The 18,690-nt window shown below is 50.1% G+C and overlaps 1 protein-coding gene across 1 annotated transcript; it reads right to left on the reverse strand.

The window, feature by feature from the left end:
* Positions 1–212: 212 nt before the first annotated feature.
* Positions 213–10,541, reverse strand: MYBPHL (myosin binding protein H like; the record flags this gene model as incomplete). Its single annotated transcript, XM_084242449.1, has 8 exons — positions 213–217; positions 263–449; positions 1,330–1,466; positions 1,567–1,726; positions 1,867–2,006; positions 2,231–2,426; positions 2,919–3,007; positions 10,397–10,541. 8 exons carry the CDS (start codon positions 10,539–10,541, stop codon positions 213–215), a joined length of 1,059 nt encoding a protein of 352 aa, XP_084098575.1.
* Between the last annotated feature and the right edge of the window lie 8,149 nt (positions 10,542–18,690).

Here is an 18,690-nt window from a genome sequence, read left to right on the forward strand (position 1 = left end):
CTCTTCCCACCATAGTGCTCAGTGAGTCCTCGACCAAAACTGGGAACTTGGGTGAACCCATGACCTCCCTATGCTTCCCGTTAGTCCTTTGCAAATGGAAATAAGAATCCTTCCTGTGTTGCAGAATTGGATGGAGCGAAACAAGATAGTGTATAATAAAAACAGCTCCTCAAGCTAACCAAGCCCTGCTCCATCAGAGCTCGTCTGACATTTCAACCTGTGGAGGAAGAGACGATCGTGGCTTAAATTCTCCTGCCCTTACCTTTCACATCTACCCGACAGTCCACAGATGCCTCCCCGAGGGGGTTAACTGCCTTGCAGGTGTAGATGCCTCCGTCCAAGGGACTAGGCTTGCGGATTTCTAGGGAGCAGATTCCCAGCTGAGTGAGGGCTCTGTACTTGGGGTTGCCTTGAATATCTACCTTGTTCTTCAGCCAGATGATCTTCGGCTGGAAGATAAAGATGTGAGGGGGCAACAAGGTTGGCAAGAACCAATTGTTCTTCCTGTGCTCAGTCTTTGGACCTCTGCCTGCAGCCAGAGCAGCAGGAGGAGTAGAGAGCTTTAGAACAGATGGTTCAGGGATCTAGAAGTGACAGCAGCCTTCTGGGAAGACCCCCAGCTTCCTCTTTCAGTCCCTTCAATGATTTCCCAAGCTCCTTCTCTTGGTGGAAACAAGCACCCAAACCTTACCTCATTCAGCAAGTATCCCTGGTTAGAAAAAAGGTGACAACTTCTGTCCTACAAACGTTAGCAGCCCCTTCATGGATCCTAAGTACTGGGCAGCAAGATCTCTTCTTGTTTTTATGTATAGTTGAATCATTCGAAGTCTGTCCCCCCTGTTGGCTTGGAAGTCACTGCTGTCCCCTCTGACTATAAAAGTAGTTTCTGGAGTGGGCTTATTGATATTCTCGTTCTGAGGTGTTATCCCCGGGTAATCTGACTTAGGTAGCATGACACAAAAGGTACTTGGTAAAGGTGATTTAGGCCACGTATGGCGGGCAGTGATTAGATTGTAAACAGACAGTCTTGCTCAAGACTGTGGCCAATCAGAGAAGGTGTGGGGTAAATAAGGAGATGTCAGAGGGACTCCATCACCCCTGCAAAGGGAATTTATGGCCAGTTGCCGATGGCTTATAGGTGAGGAGTAAACACAAAAAGGAAAACATTGGCTTGCCTGGGACTTGGGGTACCTGACTGTCCCTACACATCCTGCTGTAGAAAGGCAATGAATGTGCGGGGAACAAGTGGCTGGTTAGCATGCTCTTCCACACAGCGTCCTGAGCAGGAGCGGGAAGCACAGACGGCGCTCTGCAGAGCTCCCCACTCACCTTGGGCGAGGCGCGGACGCAGCAGAAGAGCTGGGTGTCATAGCCGGTGATTGCCGTGCGGTCTGCCAGAGGCTGAGTGAACTGTGGCGCTTCAGAGAAATCTCGGTGGGCAAACCCTTCAGTCTTGTAAACAGTAACTGAGGGGATCAAGAAAGGCTGTGATCTAGTGCTTGTGATCCCACCCTCTCCAATTTATGCATCTTCTGTGGTTCCCAGCTCAGGGCCTCCGGGCCTTACCTGCTTTCTGGATGTGGGCCAGGTCGGCCGTGATGGGGGCCGTCTCGCTGAGCCCACACTGGTTCTCAGCAAAGACTCGAAAGGCGTAGGAATTGCCGACAATGAGGTTGGACACGATGCAGCTGGTGCGGTGGTAGCACTCCAGCACCGTGAACCACAGCTTCGGGGCCCAAGGAGATGACGTGAATGAGACACACCCGCTTTGTGAACTCCCTCCACAAACTCACTCCAGTGCATCACACAGTGCTCCCAGAGTCCCACTCCAAAGACACAATTCTGCCCTCTCTCCACCTAGCTCACCCCAGATTTCGTATCAGCCTTCTGCACCGTGTACCCCAGAAGCGCTGCATTGCCTGTGTCTTGGGGAGGTGTCCACTCCAGGGTAGCATTGGAGCCCCAAACGTCCACCAACTTGATACTCTGAGGAGGGCCTGGCCTCTCTGAAAGGACAAAGCCTGGCAGTGGGCACCATGCAGCTCACATGGCGGAAATCACCCCAGGAGCGTCCCTTCCCCTTGTCTGTGTAGCTGCCCCGCTCTTTGCCCACCTTAGAGCCACACTCCTGGCTTGGCCAGTCCAGCTTTCCCAGCTCTTCTGAGATGGCTCATTTCAGCCTAAAGAGGCCGCCCCTGAGGACCTCCCTACCCACCACCCCCCATCATACCGATGACCAGGATGTCAATGGTGGCAGTGGCCTCCAGCCCGCCCAGCTGCACACTGAGCTGGTAGCGCCCAGAGTCAGCCCGCTGGGCCTCTCGGATGAAAAGGATGGAGTCCCGCTCCCCAGTCCGCACGCTCACACGACTGGCATCCAAGGCGCAGCCGTCATGCGTCCAGGTGGCTCGTGGTTTGGGTTTGCCCTAGAAGTGGAGATGAAGCTGTGAGCAATCCCAAGAGGCCCCTTGACCCTCCCTGCTGCCATAGGGGTCAGATCCACCCCAGGTTCACAAGGGGACTTGACTCACAGCTGCAATTTCCGAGAGCAAGTCCCAGGGGAATTCCTTTAGCAGAAACAGGCTGAGGGTCATGGGGAAAGGGGGTGTGTCCGAGTTTCCCACTGTCTGAGGGGTTAGATCAGGCACCCCCAGGGAAGTTGGGACTAATAGCCACGTAGTTTCCCAAGGGCGCTCAGGGTGGAGACCTCCCAGATCCAAGGTGACTGAGGCCGTGGGTCAGCCTCACCTCGTCGCCTGCGGCACATCCAGTCTGACCCAAACCCTCCCTCAGGAATGCAGATGGAAGGGTCATTGGTCTCAGACTTCTGACATGCCCCCCAAGACACTTGCTCCCCGCTAGCTGGTCTCCTGGTTTCTGTTTCCAAATCAAACCCTGGCATCAGATGGCATGATTACCTGGAATGGAATGAGGAGGTTCACTGTGTCCCCAACCTTCCGGATGTAGGTCTGCCTCAGGGCCCGAGGGAGACAGATCTTGGGGTGCTCTGAGTGATGAAAGAGAAACAGAGGGTGGTGAGTGAGCTCCATGTAGTGGGTAGGTGACCCAGACCTTGCTGGCGGATTAAGTCCTCTAGGGTGCGGGAAGGTGCTCCCATCATCTTGCTGGGATGAGCCTCGGGAGAGCATTAAGGTCTTGGCAGAAAGAGCACAATTGTGAGCCGGGGCTACTTCTTTTTTAAAGATTTATTTATGCATACAAGAGCTGGGGTACAGGCCAGAGGTGCGGAGGGTGAGAGGATTCACCAGAGGCAGAGTGGGGAGCAGAACAGGCAGGCTGACTGAAATACACTGCTGAGGGGAGCGCCATGTGGGTAGCTCCCTGGCCGGCCCGGGGATTGAACTCATGTTGCAGAGGCTGCAGGCAGCTTCATATGTTGCGTCCCAACCCCATGGGCCACCAGGGAGGCGCCAGTGCTACTTCTTTTAATTTATGACTCTCAACCACTGACTTCTCATTCACAAGATTTTTTTCTGTTTGTGCACAGACCAGTCCCCTCTGTCCAGTTTGTCTTTCCAGCTCTTTTCTACATTTACCCGTAACAGCCTTGTTTTATGAAGGCCACTTGCAATGTTAATCCTGACCTCCAAGTGTCAGCTCTGCTCCCCATGCGGGGGGGGGGGGGGGGGGGGCAGTGGGGAGCTCTTAGTAGCGCAGCAGGCAGCACCCCAGACCCCTGGGGGTGACACCCACCATCGCAGAGGGAGCTGGCAGAGGTGCTTCCTCTATGCAGTTGCCCTGCTAAGGCGCCTGCCCCTGCCCAGCGCCCTCCCAATCTGTGGAGAATCACTTTGTACGAGCGGAATCTGGGAAAGATTAGGTCCCTTGTTCACTTCCCTTGGCTCTCCCCTGCGTGTTCCAGTGGGAAGAGAGATTAGAATATGTTTATTGGCTTCCTGGGGATGCTCAGCCAGGTGCTGAGTATCAGGTTTAAAGAGGGACCAGGTGTGTTTCTCTCCTCTCTGACAAAGTGCAAATGTGCCACCTGGCTTCCCTTGGGGGCCTGGCTGACCCCACACCATTTCCTGGCCTGGGGTGGGGGGTTCTCTTTCTCAGGCAGAGATAGTCCCCAGCAGCTGGTGTCATAAGTGAAAAGTGACAGCTCCCACCAAGTCCCCTGCTTCCCCTTCCACAGTTCATTCCTAGCACTTGGAAAACCTCCACCCCAGCGCACAACCATGAAATCCACAGCGGACGCCATTGAGGACTGCAAACCTCCTGGTAACATACCTTTCCCTGTAAACACATTCCTGAGCATTCACCCCCAACATAGGTATGTTTACTTATCCACTGAACTGTTTAAACATGCACATTCAAATTATGAATGGTAAAATTTAAAGAGATTCTCCTATGCTTTCCCTGTACTCATAGATCATTGTTTAGGGACAAGAACTTCGCTCTTGACGTTCACAAAATGAACATATAATCAAACGTTCAGCACCTGCTGCCCATTTTACTGGTGCTGTTTCCTATTTTGCTGTGTGACTTATAGGTTCACCCAGGCTGTGCTGTCTTAGATTCCCATCACCCCTGCCCTGACAGAAGCAGGGCCTGAGTGACATAGGGCTGCCCCCTCAGTAAGAACAGGATAGCGACGCCAGGCCCCAGGCAGCGAGTGACCCCACTCTGCTTGCTCTCTGTTCGACTCTGGCAGTTTGGGGGGCGGGGCTCGAGGAACAGAAGCGGGGTTTGTGTAATGAGTTCTTCTGCTGTGGCCATCTTGGCAGGCAACCAAAGAGTTGAGGACAGGCGGATATGACTTAAGGGGGTTTTGAAAAAAAGAGGGTGGCAATTGAAAAGGAGGGTCAAAACCTCATCTTGTCGGGCTTGGTTCCCCAGTGTTGGGTGGGGAAATAGCTGTTCGCTCTGGCTGGGGAGAGGGCTGGAGAGAAGCCAGCTCTGCTGTCCTGTGCGCTGCCTATAGAAATGCCTGTCTGAGTCATGCAGGACCCAGGCGGGGGAAGCCTGGCAGAAAAGGGCTGAGGGAGGGAGACAGGCTTGCTGGAACTCTCAGGGCTGGATGTGGAGTTGTGCTGGTGGTGCAAGGACTCCCAGCCCTTCCCCCGCCTCCTCCCACATCTAGGAAGGCATGCTCGGCTGCCCCTGGAGGGCAGAGGGACACACTGAGAAGGCCGAGGGGAGGAAAGGATCCAGACCATCATGCCCAAGAGGGATGTGCCCCGTGAACGCTTAGATCTCGGGTAGGGAACAGGCTTGCAGGGAGAGGTGCACGCTGCTGTCTGTTCGTTCCCAGCCTGTGTTTCTTTTATTTCTTAGAAATACACCTTGGAGGGCCTCCCTGGTGGCCTAGGGGTTAAGTCTCAGCACTATGAGACTATGGCCTGAGTTTGATCTCCAGCCGGGGAGCAGACCCACATGGCACAGCATCCTCTCCTGTCTCGCCCGCTGCTCCCCTCAGCAGTGTATTTCAGTACATCCGCCTGTTCTGCTCCCCACTCTGTCTCTGGTGAATTCTCTCACCCCCCGCACCTCTGGCCTACACCCCGGTTCTTGTATGCTTTAAAAAAGAAAAACATAGGGGTACAGGTAATGATGTAAATATATATACATATATATATATATATACTTATATGTATAAAAGAAAAACACCTTGGAAAGTGCTAGCATTGCTTCACCTGAACTAAAGAAAAAAAGAAGTAGGTTTTTGTAGAACATCAGCTCAGGTGGGGGTGTTGGGAGGAGCTTGAGCAGATGGGCCCCAAGATCCCTGAAGGAGCGCAGTGGGGCAGAGAGACGAGAGATGAGGGGAAAGGCTGAGGGCAGCAAGGTGGTCTCCTCTTCCCGAGAGGCCTCTTGGGCCAGGTCTCTGCTTATAACTGGGATTCCCTGACATGATGATGAATCAACACCAGACAGACTTAAGTTACTAGAACGTTCCGACTCCCCGAGGATTAGTAGGCGAGAACGCTGTTCTCAGCAGCTCCAGGCCTCATGGGGATGGCCGAAGATGGACTTGAGGCCAAAGCTGCTGACAAAGTGCTGGAGGTGGCAGAAGAGTGTTTGACAGCCCCAGGTGCCCGGGCGGCAGCAGGGCTCCCGTCTTTCCCAGCTCCACCCAGAGTTCCTGAGCACACAAGGGCATCTGACCCGTTGCTAAGATCGTTAATAGAAGGGCTTACTTGGGGCACATCTTTTCACACATCCACAGTGAGGTGTTAATTGTGCTGACCTTGGGGAGACATGGCTCTCCCTGATGCCCAAGGTCTTTCCCCCCCTCAGATGCCAGGAGGATGCCAACCAAAGACAAGCCCAAAGCAGAGTTGAGGTTTTTAAGACCAAGTTTGAGACAGTCACCATTTGGCCTTCTCCCTTCACAGAGTCTTAGAGGAAAAGGCATTTTGAAAAGTGCTTTGAGAGTCATGATTTCTGAACCGTGTTGCTCTCAGCACTGCATTTCTCTCAGACAGCGTGCTAATTCTTTCTAAAATCAGTGGAGATTTCCTAAGTCCAAAAATCGCATCTCCTCCTGATCGGAAAGTTTCTCCTAATTCTGGCGCAATTTTGTTCCGCTGAAGTCTACGCCCATTTCTGTCTCCTCTTCTCATGTGAAATAATTGTTCCTGTTCTCTTGAAATTTCCTTTCCCATGATTACAATTTCCTCTAGCAATTCTCTAAGGTCTGTGCAGTTCAGGCTGATATTATGGCCTCGAGAATAAAGAAAGAAGACAGATGCTTTGACAGAGTGGAGGAGTCTGTGTGCGCGTGCGTGAGAGTACATTGTGACAGTGTATGTGTGTTAATGTATGTGTGTGTGAGTGCATGTGTGTGAATGTTTGGGAGTATATATGCAAGTACATGTGAGTGTACACATGTGTGCTCACGGCAAGTGCCTGTGTGAATGAATGGTTGCCCCAAAGAGGGCAAATGCACCAGGCCAGCTCTGATGTTGAAAGGTAACCAGGGCCTCCCTGGTGGTGCAAGGGGTTAAGACACAACTTATGAAGCCATCCGCAGCCACTGCAGCACGAATTCAATCCCGGGCCAGGGAGCTACTCACATGGTGCAGCAGACCTCTCCTGTCTGTCCCGCTGCTCCCCTCAGCAGTGTATTTCAGTCAGTCTGCCTGTTCTGTTCCCCACTCTGTCTCTGGTGGATCCTCTCACCCCCTGCTCCTCTGGCCTGTACCTCATTTCTTGTATACATAAATAAATATATCTTTAAAAAAATTAAAAAAAATGTAAACAGAGGTTTCTAGGGATCCAACAATTTCCAGAGGAACATAAGCAGATGTCTAGGATGTGACCTTGGCCTTATCAGAAACCTGTCTGCAGGAGTGGGATGGAAAAGAAGTGTGGTGTTCTCAGAAGCACCTTGTGAAGGACAAGAGCCTTATCTCCTGAAGACCATGAAACTAAGGTCATTAAAAAAAATGACATAGAAATGCACTGGTTCTGGCTCGTGTTGTTCTCGACAGCACTGCAGGGCCCCTGACATTCGGGCACACTTCCTCTTCAATGGTTTTCCACTACTGGTTTCAGCCCCTGGAGCCTATGGTCATTCTCTTGACCAATAACTACAGCCACCCTATCACCTGAATGCTAAGCTTCTCTCTCTCATCACCACCGCTATAACAGAGGTGGCTAATGGCCCAGGAAAACTTACATTATCGGGCCTCTCTGGTGGCGCAGGGGTTAAAGTCTCAGGAAAAACACAAAACTATGCTGACTTTGAGTTGATGGTTGCTAATAATGATCTGTGCTCCAGAGACACCCTGGCAATTCTCCTGGACTTTGCTGGTTCACTCAGCCTCCTGTTCTCCCGGGCAGCTATTGCACATTTTCCTTTTCTAAACCTTCTGTACTTTCTCCCTCATCCTCACTCTCAGTTTATGATCTTGCTCGTGTCTGAGGCCTGCCTATACTCTGTTCTTAACTCAGCAGCCAGAAAACCTAAAGACTAGATCATGTCAGTTCTCACTCAAAAACCTGCAGCAGGGGCCTTCTCTGTGTCTCAGCAGAAGCAGTCTCCACAGTGATCTTGCTACTTCTTGGCCAAGAGCCTATCACTCTGTCCTTCTGCTATAGACACAGTGGCCCCCATTCATAAGGCACTTCTGCCCCAGGGCCTTAGCACTTGCTGTTGTGTGCATGGGAAGCATTCCCCCAGTATATGCCCGCATTGCTCATGTATCTCTTTTAGGTTGTGCTCAAATATCACTTTATTAATGAGACCCACACTGCATTTCCTGTTTAAAGTAGCCAACATGCCTTCTATCCCCAGCATCTTGTCTTCCTTGCTCTATTTTTCAACATAGCATTTATCGCCATCTGACAAATTATTTATTTAGTTTGTTTGTTTGTCTCTCCTTACACTAGAATATAATCTTCAGAAGGAAAGTTTTTTTTAAAAAAGATGTATTTATTTATGCATTCAAGAGCTGGGGTGCAGGCCAGAGATGTGGGGGGTGAGAGGATTCACCAGAGACAGAGTGGGGAGCAGAACAGGCAGATCTATGGAAATACACTGCTGAGGAGAGCAGCAGGCGAGACAGGAGAGGTCTGCTGCGCCATGTGGGTATCTCCCTGGCTGGCTGGAATCGAACTCATGCTGCAGTAGCTGCGGATTGCTTCATAGTGCTGACACTTAACCCCTTGCGCCAATAAGGAGACCCCAGAAGGAAAGTTATTTTTGCTTGTCATTTCTGTAACAGTGCCTGCCACATAATGGGCACAAAATAAATACTTGTAGAAGGAAGAAGGAAGATAAGAGAGGAAGGATTTGAATTCATGTCTTCTCTTTCCAAGCAGACAACAGATGCGAACATACTTTTTTGCAAAGTGTCACATGGAGTCCTTTCTAGTAGTGACCTCTGGCACGCTGCTGGGTTGAACCGCTGGGTGCTGGGGACAGAGGCCTGAATGTGCAGAGCGAGGGAACAGGGGTCCTCAGGCTGCACTGTGGGGCCTGGACAGGGGCTGCAGGAACCGACTGCTCACTGCATCCCCTCCACAGCAGAGGGAGCAAAGGGGTGAGGTGAGAGTCCTCCCGCTGGGTTTCGCCAAGACCAGCATTTTTGACTTAGTCTCTGAGCCTTCTGGGGAAAGAGACTGGTTTTCTGTCTCAAGACCGCCCCGGCCTACTCTATTTACAATAACTTCTGCTTGCTCTACTGCTTGTTCAGTGACACAAGCTTGCAGACTCTGCCTTCGTTATGCAATTTCTGACAAACCAGCCTCTTACACCAGGTTGATAAGAGGCAAGGAACTTCCCCTACACAGCCCTGCATGCGGGTGTAAATGTTTTCACCCCTGATTTGGAAATACCATCTATTCACTTCTTGATCTGGCCTCCTCCAGGGCACACTGTATTGTCTCCACAATCCTTTCAACTGCCTCACTAGGTAGAGATAGTTAATCTCCATTTTGCAGAGAGGAAATGGAAACTGAGCAGTTGGCGACTTGTCAGTGATCCCAGAGCTGCGGGGGGGCAGCCCTGGGGATCGAGACTAGATCATGTCTTCTCCTCCCACTGCTCCCCAACCTGGGATTCCACAGATTTCTCTTTTGTGGCTTTTGGCTCTCCTGCACTGGAGACTTCAAGGGGCTGAAACCCGGGTTCTGTGCAGGTTTCTTACATGCTCAGTGTGGCCCCGCGGGCTTCTGCCTTGCCCCTCTGTTCAGCCCAGCCCGGCACCGTGGGAGACCCCCCAGGCGAGCCACGCAGCCTCAGCCAGGGCCAGCTGGGAGTGGGCGGCAGAACTGCTGTCGGGGAAAACTGGGCCCAGAAGGGGCACCCTCCACTCTTAGCTAGAAAATGCCTCTGCTGAGAGGCTCAGAGACCAGTGAGGGGGTGGGGAGCAAATGCTTCCTTTACTCAGCAGGACTCTGTGTCCATGGAATGCAGACTTTGAGAGGTGGGGTTTTCCCTTGGGAGTCGGGGGCTTAGGGGTGGGGGGTTGCCAAAGGAGAGGCAGGGTGTCCTGCCTGTTCCCCAGTTAGCCTCCCACTCTAACCTTTTCCCTTCCCGCTCCTCCTCCAGCCATCCTCTCCCGCTCATTCCCTTCCCGGCTGGCATGAGCACGCCAGGTCTACCTAGCTCCTGTGACAGGTTATCTTTCAAAGGCAGCAACACCAGCAGATCATTTTTAGTCACTATAAATTGCCACAAGCACCATTGACCGACTTCTCAGCTAAAAAGCAAAACCCCAGCAGAGACACTGGGGCAGCAAGTAAGATGCATCAAAGAAGGGGTGAGGGGCTCCATCAAATACTTCTCCCCCTAAGCACCAATACAAGGAAGTAGTTTAACTCTGCAAAAGTCTAAGGAAGCACAGTTTTGGGGGGTAGGAATTCCCTGCATGTCACCCCACCTCCCAGCACCCCACGTCCCACCCTCTCCAAGCCCATGGGTCACCTTCTATGGGGCATGGGAGCTGGGGGATGGGGCAGCCGGCTCCGTGTCCAGGGGAAGCCTGGGGTCGTGCAGCATCAGCCGGGCTGGCCTCTTTCCCCTTCGGTGTGGATCCCGTGGCCGCCTCTGGACCTGTGGCTGTCTCCATGAGGGCCACCCCGAGACTGAAACCCAGGGGGAGAGCTTCACCGCCGGTGGTGAGGGAGGGCTGAGCACCTGCTCCCCAACCAGGCTGCTGGGGTCCCAGCCACAGGGTTATGTAACTGGGTTGGCTTTCCCCACCCCGCTCCTCTGAGCAGAAAGGATGAAGCAGGGGAAGAGAGGGGGAGCAGACAACAGCCCAGAATAGCCACAGCAGGAGGGCGAGGTGGCCCTTGTTATCTTCGGAGAGAGATGACACCCCCTCACATGGCACTGGACAGGGAGGGGAGGCTTGAGCTTTGAACCGCTCCCTGCAGCCCCCCCTCCCCACACCCCATAAAGAACCTCTGGCTTCTGTGGGGAAGATTGGGTGACATCCCGGCTCCTGACCTCCAGCTCACCCCACAGGCTGTTCAGGTCCAAAGCAAGGGGCCCCAGGATTAGCTGATTCACAGCCACACTTTAACTGCTTGCCCCTGTTCCCATATTCATAGGTGGTCCCTCTCTACTTCCCACTTTGCTGCCCCCCCAGAAGCAGCGGGAGGTGAAGTCTGCGCTGGGAGGCAGACGCAGGCTCCGCTCTGGCTGTCACCAGCTCGTTGTGTGACTGGCAATACCTCAGTCTCTCTTAGGTTTGTTTCCTCATCTGTAACATGGAGATAAGGACCACCGCGGGGTGCTGTGACGATTACAGGAGGTAATCTGTGTAAAGTGCTTAGCAGAGTGCAGCTGACTAAGTGCTCGATAAATAGAAGCTATTTTCAGGTCAGGCCAGCATTTCCCCCTTGAACTCCCTCGCCTAGGAGACAAGGTATAAATGAGATGCAGCAGCTGCGGAAGTGTAACAGGGGGGTCCCCAGGAAAGGGGGAGGTTCCAGGTTCCCTTGGGTGGTGATGGGATTTGGAGTTCCCAGTGTCTTTGGCTTTCGCCTGGGGTGGGGGTGGAGTCCACGAAGCCTGTATGGAATTAGCTTTGGGACAGCCTTTTCCCCTAACAATTCCCCCCTTTCACTTTTTGCCACCATTTCCATGGTGATGGAGATCGAATATATGGATGTTGGGATGTAGTGTCAGATGAACATTTTTACCGGGTTCCAGTGTGAAAGAAAACCAGTCCCTGCAGGTATTGTCCATTGTGGAAAGCAAAAGTCCTCCATTCCTGGAAAAACAGTTCATCAGATCAAGCCAAAAAACAAAACAAAACAAAACAAAACATCTGGAGGCATTAGCCAAAACAAGACGGAAAAGAGCAAAATCAACATCAAGATAAAAGCTGCCATGGTCACTCCCCACGGGTCTCACCCACATCTGCGTCACCCAGTCCACGACCAAAAGACAAGCGCAGCTTCTTCACGTGTCTCTAGGCTCCATGCGCCTCCTCCAAGTCTCCTTCTGGCTCCATCCTGCTTCCTTCCTGTCTCCTCTGCAGCTTCTTCTCTCCCTGCTCAGCTCCACCCTCCCTTGGGTGGGGCAGGGAACCTGGAACCTCCCCCTTTCCTGGGGACCCCCCTGTTACAGAAGGAGGAGTGCTAGGGCCAGAGGCGGGTTCAAGTATGACTGTCGGCCACACTGCTCACTCATTAGCAGGGGGACCCTGGGCCAATCACCCACTCTCCCACTCTGAACCTCAGGCCCCTGGTCTAAGAAACAAGGGGTGATGATGCTGTGATTGTATTGGGGATAAAGGATAAAAATGTAAGAAAGTGGCCAACTCATAGTGGATATAGTTACATACTAGAAATCCTATATGGGCCCCATCATTCTGTGTGTGCTGCGCGCACCATCCGAATGATCTGGATCTTGTCATACATACAGTGTCACTTCCAGAGGCCTGCATCCCCTCTCTCTGTGTGTGTGTGTGTTTCACTTTGTTTCACAGCAAAGTGGAGAGTTCAGGAGAAACTAGAGTTCCCATATATCCTTCCCCTTTTCTTCATTTATTTTTCATGGAAAAAAAAAATTGTTGCATGGAACCCTTTCACTCATGTCTCCCTCCTCCCTTCCCCATTGTCCCTTAATTTGGGGGCAGAGTCAGTAGGATCTCAGGAGCCGGTGGGGGATAGAAGACAGAGCTCCTATTTGCAACTTGCCTGGGAAACCTGCAGATGCGTTTCAGGTCAAGGAATGTGTTCCTGGGAGTGAGGATGGCTGAGGGGGCACTGTGGAGCTGAACCTGTGGGGATGTCTGTGAAGGCTGCGTTCCTGCCACAGCAGGACTAGTGCAAAGGCCTCTCCGACCTGTTTCTCTGCCTGACTCAGCCAAAGCACTCCTGAGGACAGACAGTCCCCAAACAAGGGGACCTCAAATATCCCTTTCACACCTTTAAAAAAAAAAAAAGATTTATTTACTTATGCATGCAAGAGCTACAAGAGCTAGGGCATAGGCCAGAGGTGCGGGAGGGTGAGAGGATTCACCAGAGACAGAGTCGGGAGCAGAACAGGCAGATCTACTTAAATACACTGCTGAGGGGAAGCAGCGGGTGAGACAGGTCTGCTGGCCAGGGATTGAATTCAGGCTGTAGTGGCTGGAGATCGCTTCATAGCGCCCCTTGCGCCAGCAGGCATGTCCTGTTTTACACCCTCTTAACGCATGCTTTGGTAGATAGTAAACCCTTTCAGTCTTTGTTGCAATGAAGGTGTGAAAGAATCAAATTAAAAATGCAGACTCCTAGGATTGGCAATTAGAAATGTCTGGGAAGGATCCAGGAATCTGTGTTTAAAAAAAGGAGGGGGGAGGAAAAGGGATCAAAACAGGGGAGAGAAGAGCACAAGGGACTGGTGATGGTTCACAGGTGACTTGGTGGTGGGAATTTTATGGGGACTACAATGATGTAAAAGATATATATATATATATATATATATATATATATGAATTTAGTGATTTGGGTCAAATTCCTGAAAATAGAACTCTAGACAGTCTCACAGTGGACTCTTCAAGAGCAATGTCTTGCCTTGTCATCTTCAGACTGCAACGCCAGAATAAGTACCCAATAGAAATACCAGAGCAGGGTGAGCAGCAGACGTCAAAGCTTGTCTAAAAGCTCAAAGAGAGTGGTCAGGAACCTCCTAAAAGAAATATTTTGGGAGAGAGGAAAACTGCAAGTCTCTGAAGTCCTTAAATGAAACAGATCAAGGACTGAGTAGGAGCAGCAAGAGAAACACGAGGGGCAGACTGGACAGTACCAGTTACATTGCCCAGTGTTGTCATTCGTTGCATCTGCTACAAGGCACATGTAATTCAGGTAATTACATGCTGTGGGGTCCAGAAGGACGAGCACTACAACTGCAAGCTGGGAAGTTGCGTGGGGTGGCTCAGCTACTCTCTGGGGGTGAGAACAAGCAAGCTCCTCTGACAAGTTCCCATGGGAGATTTTTATGAGCACAACGAACAAGAAAAAAAAAAGTGAGTGGTTTTCTAATATCTTTCATGCTATACACAGCCCTGCCTTTTTAACTGGCTTATTCTCTCTGGTCACTGGAGTTTAATTTTTGGAAACTAGAAAAGCCATCATATCAACAAATTGTAGCTTAGTCATTTCAATAGGTCAGGTAACAAAGTCCAATCTGTTTTATTTCTAAGCCAAATATTGCAAATATACAGAAAATTACCAGTACAAAGTTAGACATATCCGAATTTATTTACACAATGCTAAAGAAATCGGAGTTTTATCTCCATGTTGTAGAATTTTATTATGGGGTCTGGCTTTGTGGTGTAACTGACACACACACCATTGAAAATTGATTATCCCACCTCACATGCAATTTCTGTTCCAAGAGAACAGAAAACTTGGGTTTTAGTGTACATGCAGTAATGATCTTAATACTGCTTCACACTGGAGTTGAAAGGCAGCTCTCCCACAGCTTGGGGAGGGGGCAGAAGTTCTGGAACAGGGAGGGACCACATGCTCAGAAAGGGGACGAGACGAGAGAGGGTTCAACAACAGGCACATGGGGACCCTGAGCATTTCTGTGCAAGAGGATGAGTAGACGACCGAACCCTTCCTCCTTAGACGTCCAAACACAGGGGGTGGGCAGAATCAGGGAACGTTCGAGTTACCCGACCGCACTCTGAGGGCATGCGGAGGAGGAGAATGGCATTAAAGATTTGGAACATATCAATAAACCATTAACATGTACACTATACAGTTTATACATGTATATATGTACACATCTATATATATATATATAAAGATATGGAGTAGTTCGTTATTCTATAAAAACAAGGATGCTAAGAATGTACTTGTGTGAAAAAATGCATACAGCAAGTTGTTGAAGACAATTTCAAATTAATGTTCTGGTTCTTATTTTTATAATGCAATATAACCAAGTCAGTGTGCTCCTGTTCTTTGTTATCTCCGTTGAGGGCCAGGCGTGGGCTCTGCCAGGGCAGGATGGTGCACTCTGAGCTGGGCAAATAGGTAGCAGATGACGGGACAAGAGCCACGCACCTGCTGAGTGCCAGTGCTGGAAGTCTGCCCCCTGTCACTTTATCATCTGGCAAATCTGAAACTTTGGTTTTGTGCAAAGGAAATTGAGTCCAAGTTTATTTTCCTGCTTGAGGGGATGTAGTAGCAAAGCTGAAAAGCTGACTCTCTTCCTAGTTTAGCAGATCTGAGCATTAGGCTTCGTATGGCATCAGGGGCTGTTCTGACAAGCAGCAGATGCGTTCTAGGCTGCCGGGGGGAGGGAAGGGGAAGAGCTCTCTAGAGCTTTCCAGGAAGGAAAGAGAATCTCTCTGATTTGCCTGGAAAATAAATGCCTGGAGTCAGGCCAGGTCAACCCCACCACCTGGGAAGGCTGTGGATGGCCTGCACGCCTGTCTATCTGGGTCTAGTGGCAGAGGCCATGGGAGCAGCAGCTACAGGTTAGAAAGCCAGCACAGGAGTTGCGGGTGCCAGCACATGTGTCAGGACAATAGGCCAAGCTTGGGCATATAGCAGCTTAGGGGCAAATCAAGAGACACAATAGAAAGCCATGCAGTGGCAGAAGCCCACCCTAGAGCTGTCACAACTCTCCAAACACTTGCCTTCTAAGCGGTGTTCCCTTTCGATTCACAGCCTAAGTGAGCACGTCTGCTCTCCAGTCTCACTGCAAACTGAAGTCCCCTTAGGTTCAAGACACCTGTTCATACAGCAGGAAGGATGGTGACTTCTCCACTTGGGTTTAAGAACTCAAGCTACTTTGGACAGTCTGCCATGTCTAGCTATCTTACAATGCTAAATTCTATTGCTGAAACTTCCAGAAAATAATCTCCCCTGCTCCAGGTAGCCTGGGAATTTACACAATGGTATGCTATGATTTATACTCAAAGATAATGCTTGGAACCTAACACCAGTAAGAAAAATCAGAAATCATTTTGATCTTCAAAATCATGAGTTTAATCCGTTTGACTCCCTGGCAGAGGACAGGAGCTTGTGAATGAGCTGGATGATGCAGAAATCCCACTAACCAGCCAATAAAGGATTGGATACAGGCTTATTAGTGTCCTCAAGGCAGCAGAACCAGGCAGCTAGGGCTGAGATCTAGAGGGGGCACTCCCTAGGGGTGGCCCCACTCCTGAGTCCTTGACTAGGGACCCCCAGGGAGGAAAGGGGCAGTTTCCAAACACATGTTCAAGATAATCACCACTTTTGTTTTCAGCCATTAAATGCAGGAGAATAAAATGTTCTGTTTACTTAAGTGGCAACAAGGTGCTAAATACTGCTCTGAGAGAAACAAGGGCCATGGGCCCTTGTCCTGAGAACAGCCAGTTAGACCACGACGGTCGAGGCTGCTCAGGAGTTTCAGCACGAGCATAAGCATGTTTGTTTCCTACAGACAACAGAAACTGCCATTGCTCATAGTAACTCAATGTTTGTACCTCAGCTTCAGTTATCGCTCCAAAAAGTAGGGATCCCAACCCCATTTTCCAAAAAGTGGTGTTTAAAGAAATCTTGTAAAATCATGTGAGGTTCAGATGACATGATGCATGTGAGTTTCTGGACACTGCCAAGTTCTACAGACCCCAGATGTCCTCGGGAGCAGGGAGGCCTAATCTTACGTTTAGAGAAGAATATGACCCTTCCTACATTTTAAAATAACCAGAGCATTGGGCATCTGTTCAGCGGGCAGGTGTGCGGGGCAGGCCTGTGCGGGGGAGGAAGTCTTCTCTGGGCAGGAGGTGATGGGACCAAGGCTGCCACTTCATCATCTGTGAGCTGGTGTATCTTTGGAATTATTTTAATTAAAAAAACATGCAAAACAAATGCGCTTTTCCTAAAAGGCTAGTGCTTTGGCTCTAACAAGTATTAATTCTCATGGCAAAAACAGCCCTAAATTAATTTTCTAACTGAAGCTCCCTGACTTGTTTAATTTTACTGCCGTTACAAAGTCTCTAAAATTCTCCATCCGCTCCCTCCCCCACTTTCCCTGCTGCTGTTAATGCATTCTGGTGAGGAGAGAACTTAGCCATCTGCTCACAGTCTGATAAAAGTTAATTTGGCACATTTACTTTTTACTGACTTTCTAGTCATAAAATGAACTAGCAGCAAAATGGCATTTACCAAAGACTGTTCTGATCAATCCTAATTATTGGGAGAAACTGTGACCAGCACAGTAGACTAAGACCAAAAACTTACTATATTCCTGTATAGTAAATATCCAAGCTGTATTAAAACTAATCATTGCAGTCTTCCATTACTATATGACACCCCAAAACCCAGCTCACTATATTCCATAATTCATTTAATTAAAAAAAAAGTCAAATGGAAAACTTCCCAAAATTTAAAACATGAGCTCAATGTGTCATACAAAGCGTCATCTAGAGTGTTTTTAACTGATTAAGTCAAAGTTTTATGCCAGTAAATTTCTTGGCAAAGCTGGGAAAAAGGGGTGAGGAGGAGAGCCTGCTAATAAAATTATGATTTTTTTTTTAAAAAAAGCCAATAAATCTAAAACCACATCTAGTTCTGGCTCCATGGACAACCATCACCTAAAAGGAAGCAAATGAGCAGCCAGTACAGTGAGTGACCCCGGGCCAAGACAACAAGCAGGAAGGGAAGTGGACAAGGGTGCTGGCCGGCTCCTGGGGGTGGCCACGCTCGCCGCCATCAGCCCAAGCTGGGTGCACAGGGCTGGGCACGCACCCAGCGCCAGCTCGACCCAGTCCTTGAGAGAGTTCCCTGGCACACGCACAAAGCATGGCTTGAGAGAGCTCAGAAGAAGCAATAATTTCTCCTGTAGGAAGTGCTAAATGTAGTCAATTCTCTGCTGCGCCCCTCTTCCTGCCCCAAGTTAAAAATATTGCCCTCTAAGTTTTCCTGATTTAGTGTCTTGGAAGCACATGGTTAAGTTAGTTGCCAAAGTGCAATTAACAAGGGTACTGCCTAGTGAAATAGGAGGAAAAGAATAACCACTGTGGTCTATGGTCCCTGATAAAAACGGGAAAAGCAGGGATCAGTGTGTAGAGCTGGTGTGCAATGCTGGAGCAGGGCTGTGCCCAGAAGGGAAGGGCTGCCCAGGCGGTGCCAGTTACTGTGCTCTGTGCTCATCTCTGCAGCTGCTCTGTCGCCAGCAGAGTCCAGGGGCAGCCCTGGGTGCTCTGTGAGAGTCGGTGCTGGAGGTGACAAGTGCCCGCGGAGGCGCTGTGCAGCATACGCAAGCATGGGGTTAGTGAAACGTTCCCTTCAATTTCCATTCCATTTCCCTTAAAAACCAAAACCAAAACAGCCCATGTTTTGCAGGAAGACAGAAGTGGAAATAAAGTTAAAGAATTAAAAATTTCCCCCCCTTCTTCGCAGAGCCAATTGTGAGTGTTTAGGGTCCCCCCCCCCTGCATTTCTTTAGTGAAGGTCCTTTTGGCTTTGATGGAAGCAGCAGAAACAGAGCTGGGTCCCTTGCAAAGGGAAATTTATTTCCCTAAGTCGAACCACAGGAAGTGTAAGAGGTACTGTGGTTCCATCATCCACGCTTGGTCCCAGCTCCTTCGGGGAGCTATTCCAAGAGATCCTGCAAAGACAGACACAGGCCTTATTATTTGTAGGTGAAAGAATTCCTAGCAATTACCCAGGTTGGGGGCTGGCCAAATCTTAAAGAGTCACTAAATTGCTGTTTCTCGCTTATACCTTTCTTTGCTGTACCATATTGGTTAGGACTAGGAGAAGAATCACCCTTGTTTG

This window comes from Talpa europaea (assembly GCF_964194135.1).
Source record: "Talpa europaea genome assembly, chromosome: 9".
In the NCBI taxonomy this organism is placed as follows: domain Eukaryota; kingdom Metazoa; phylum Chordata; class Mammalia; order Eulipotyphla; family Talpidae; genus Talpa; species Talpa europaea.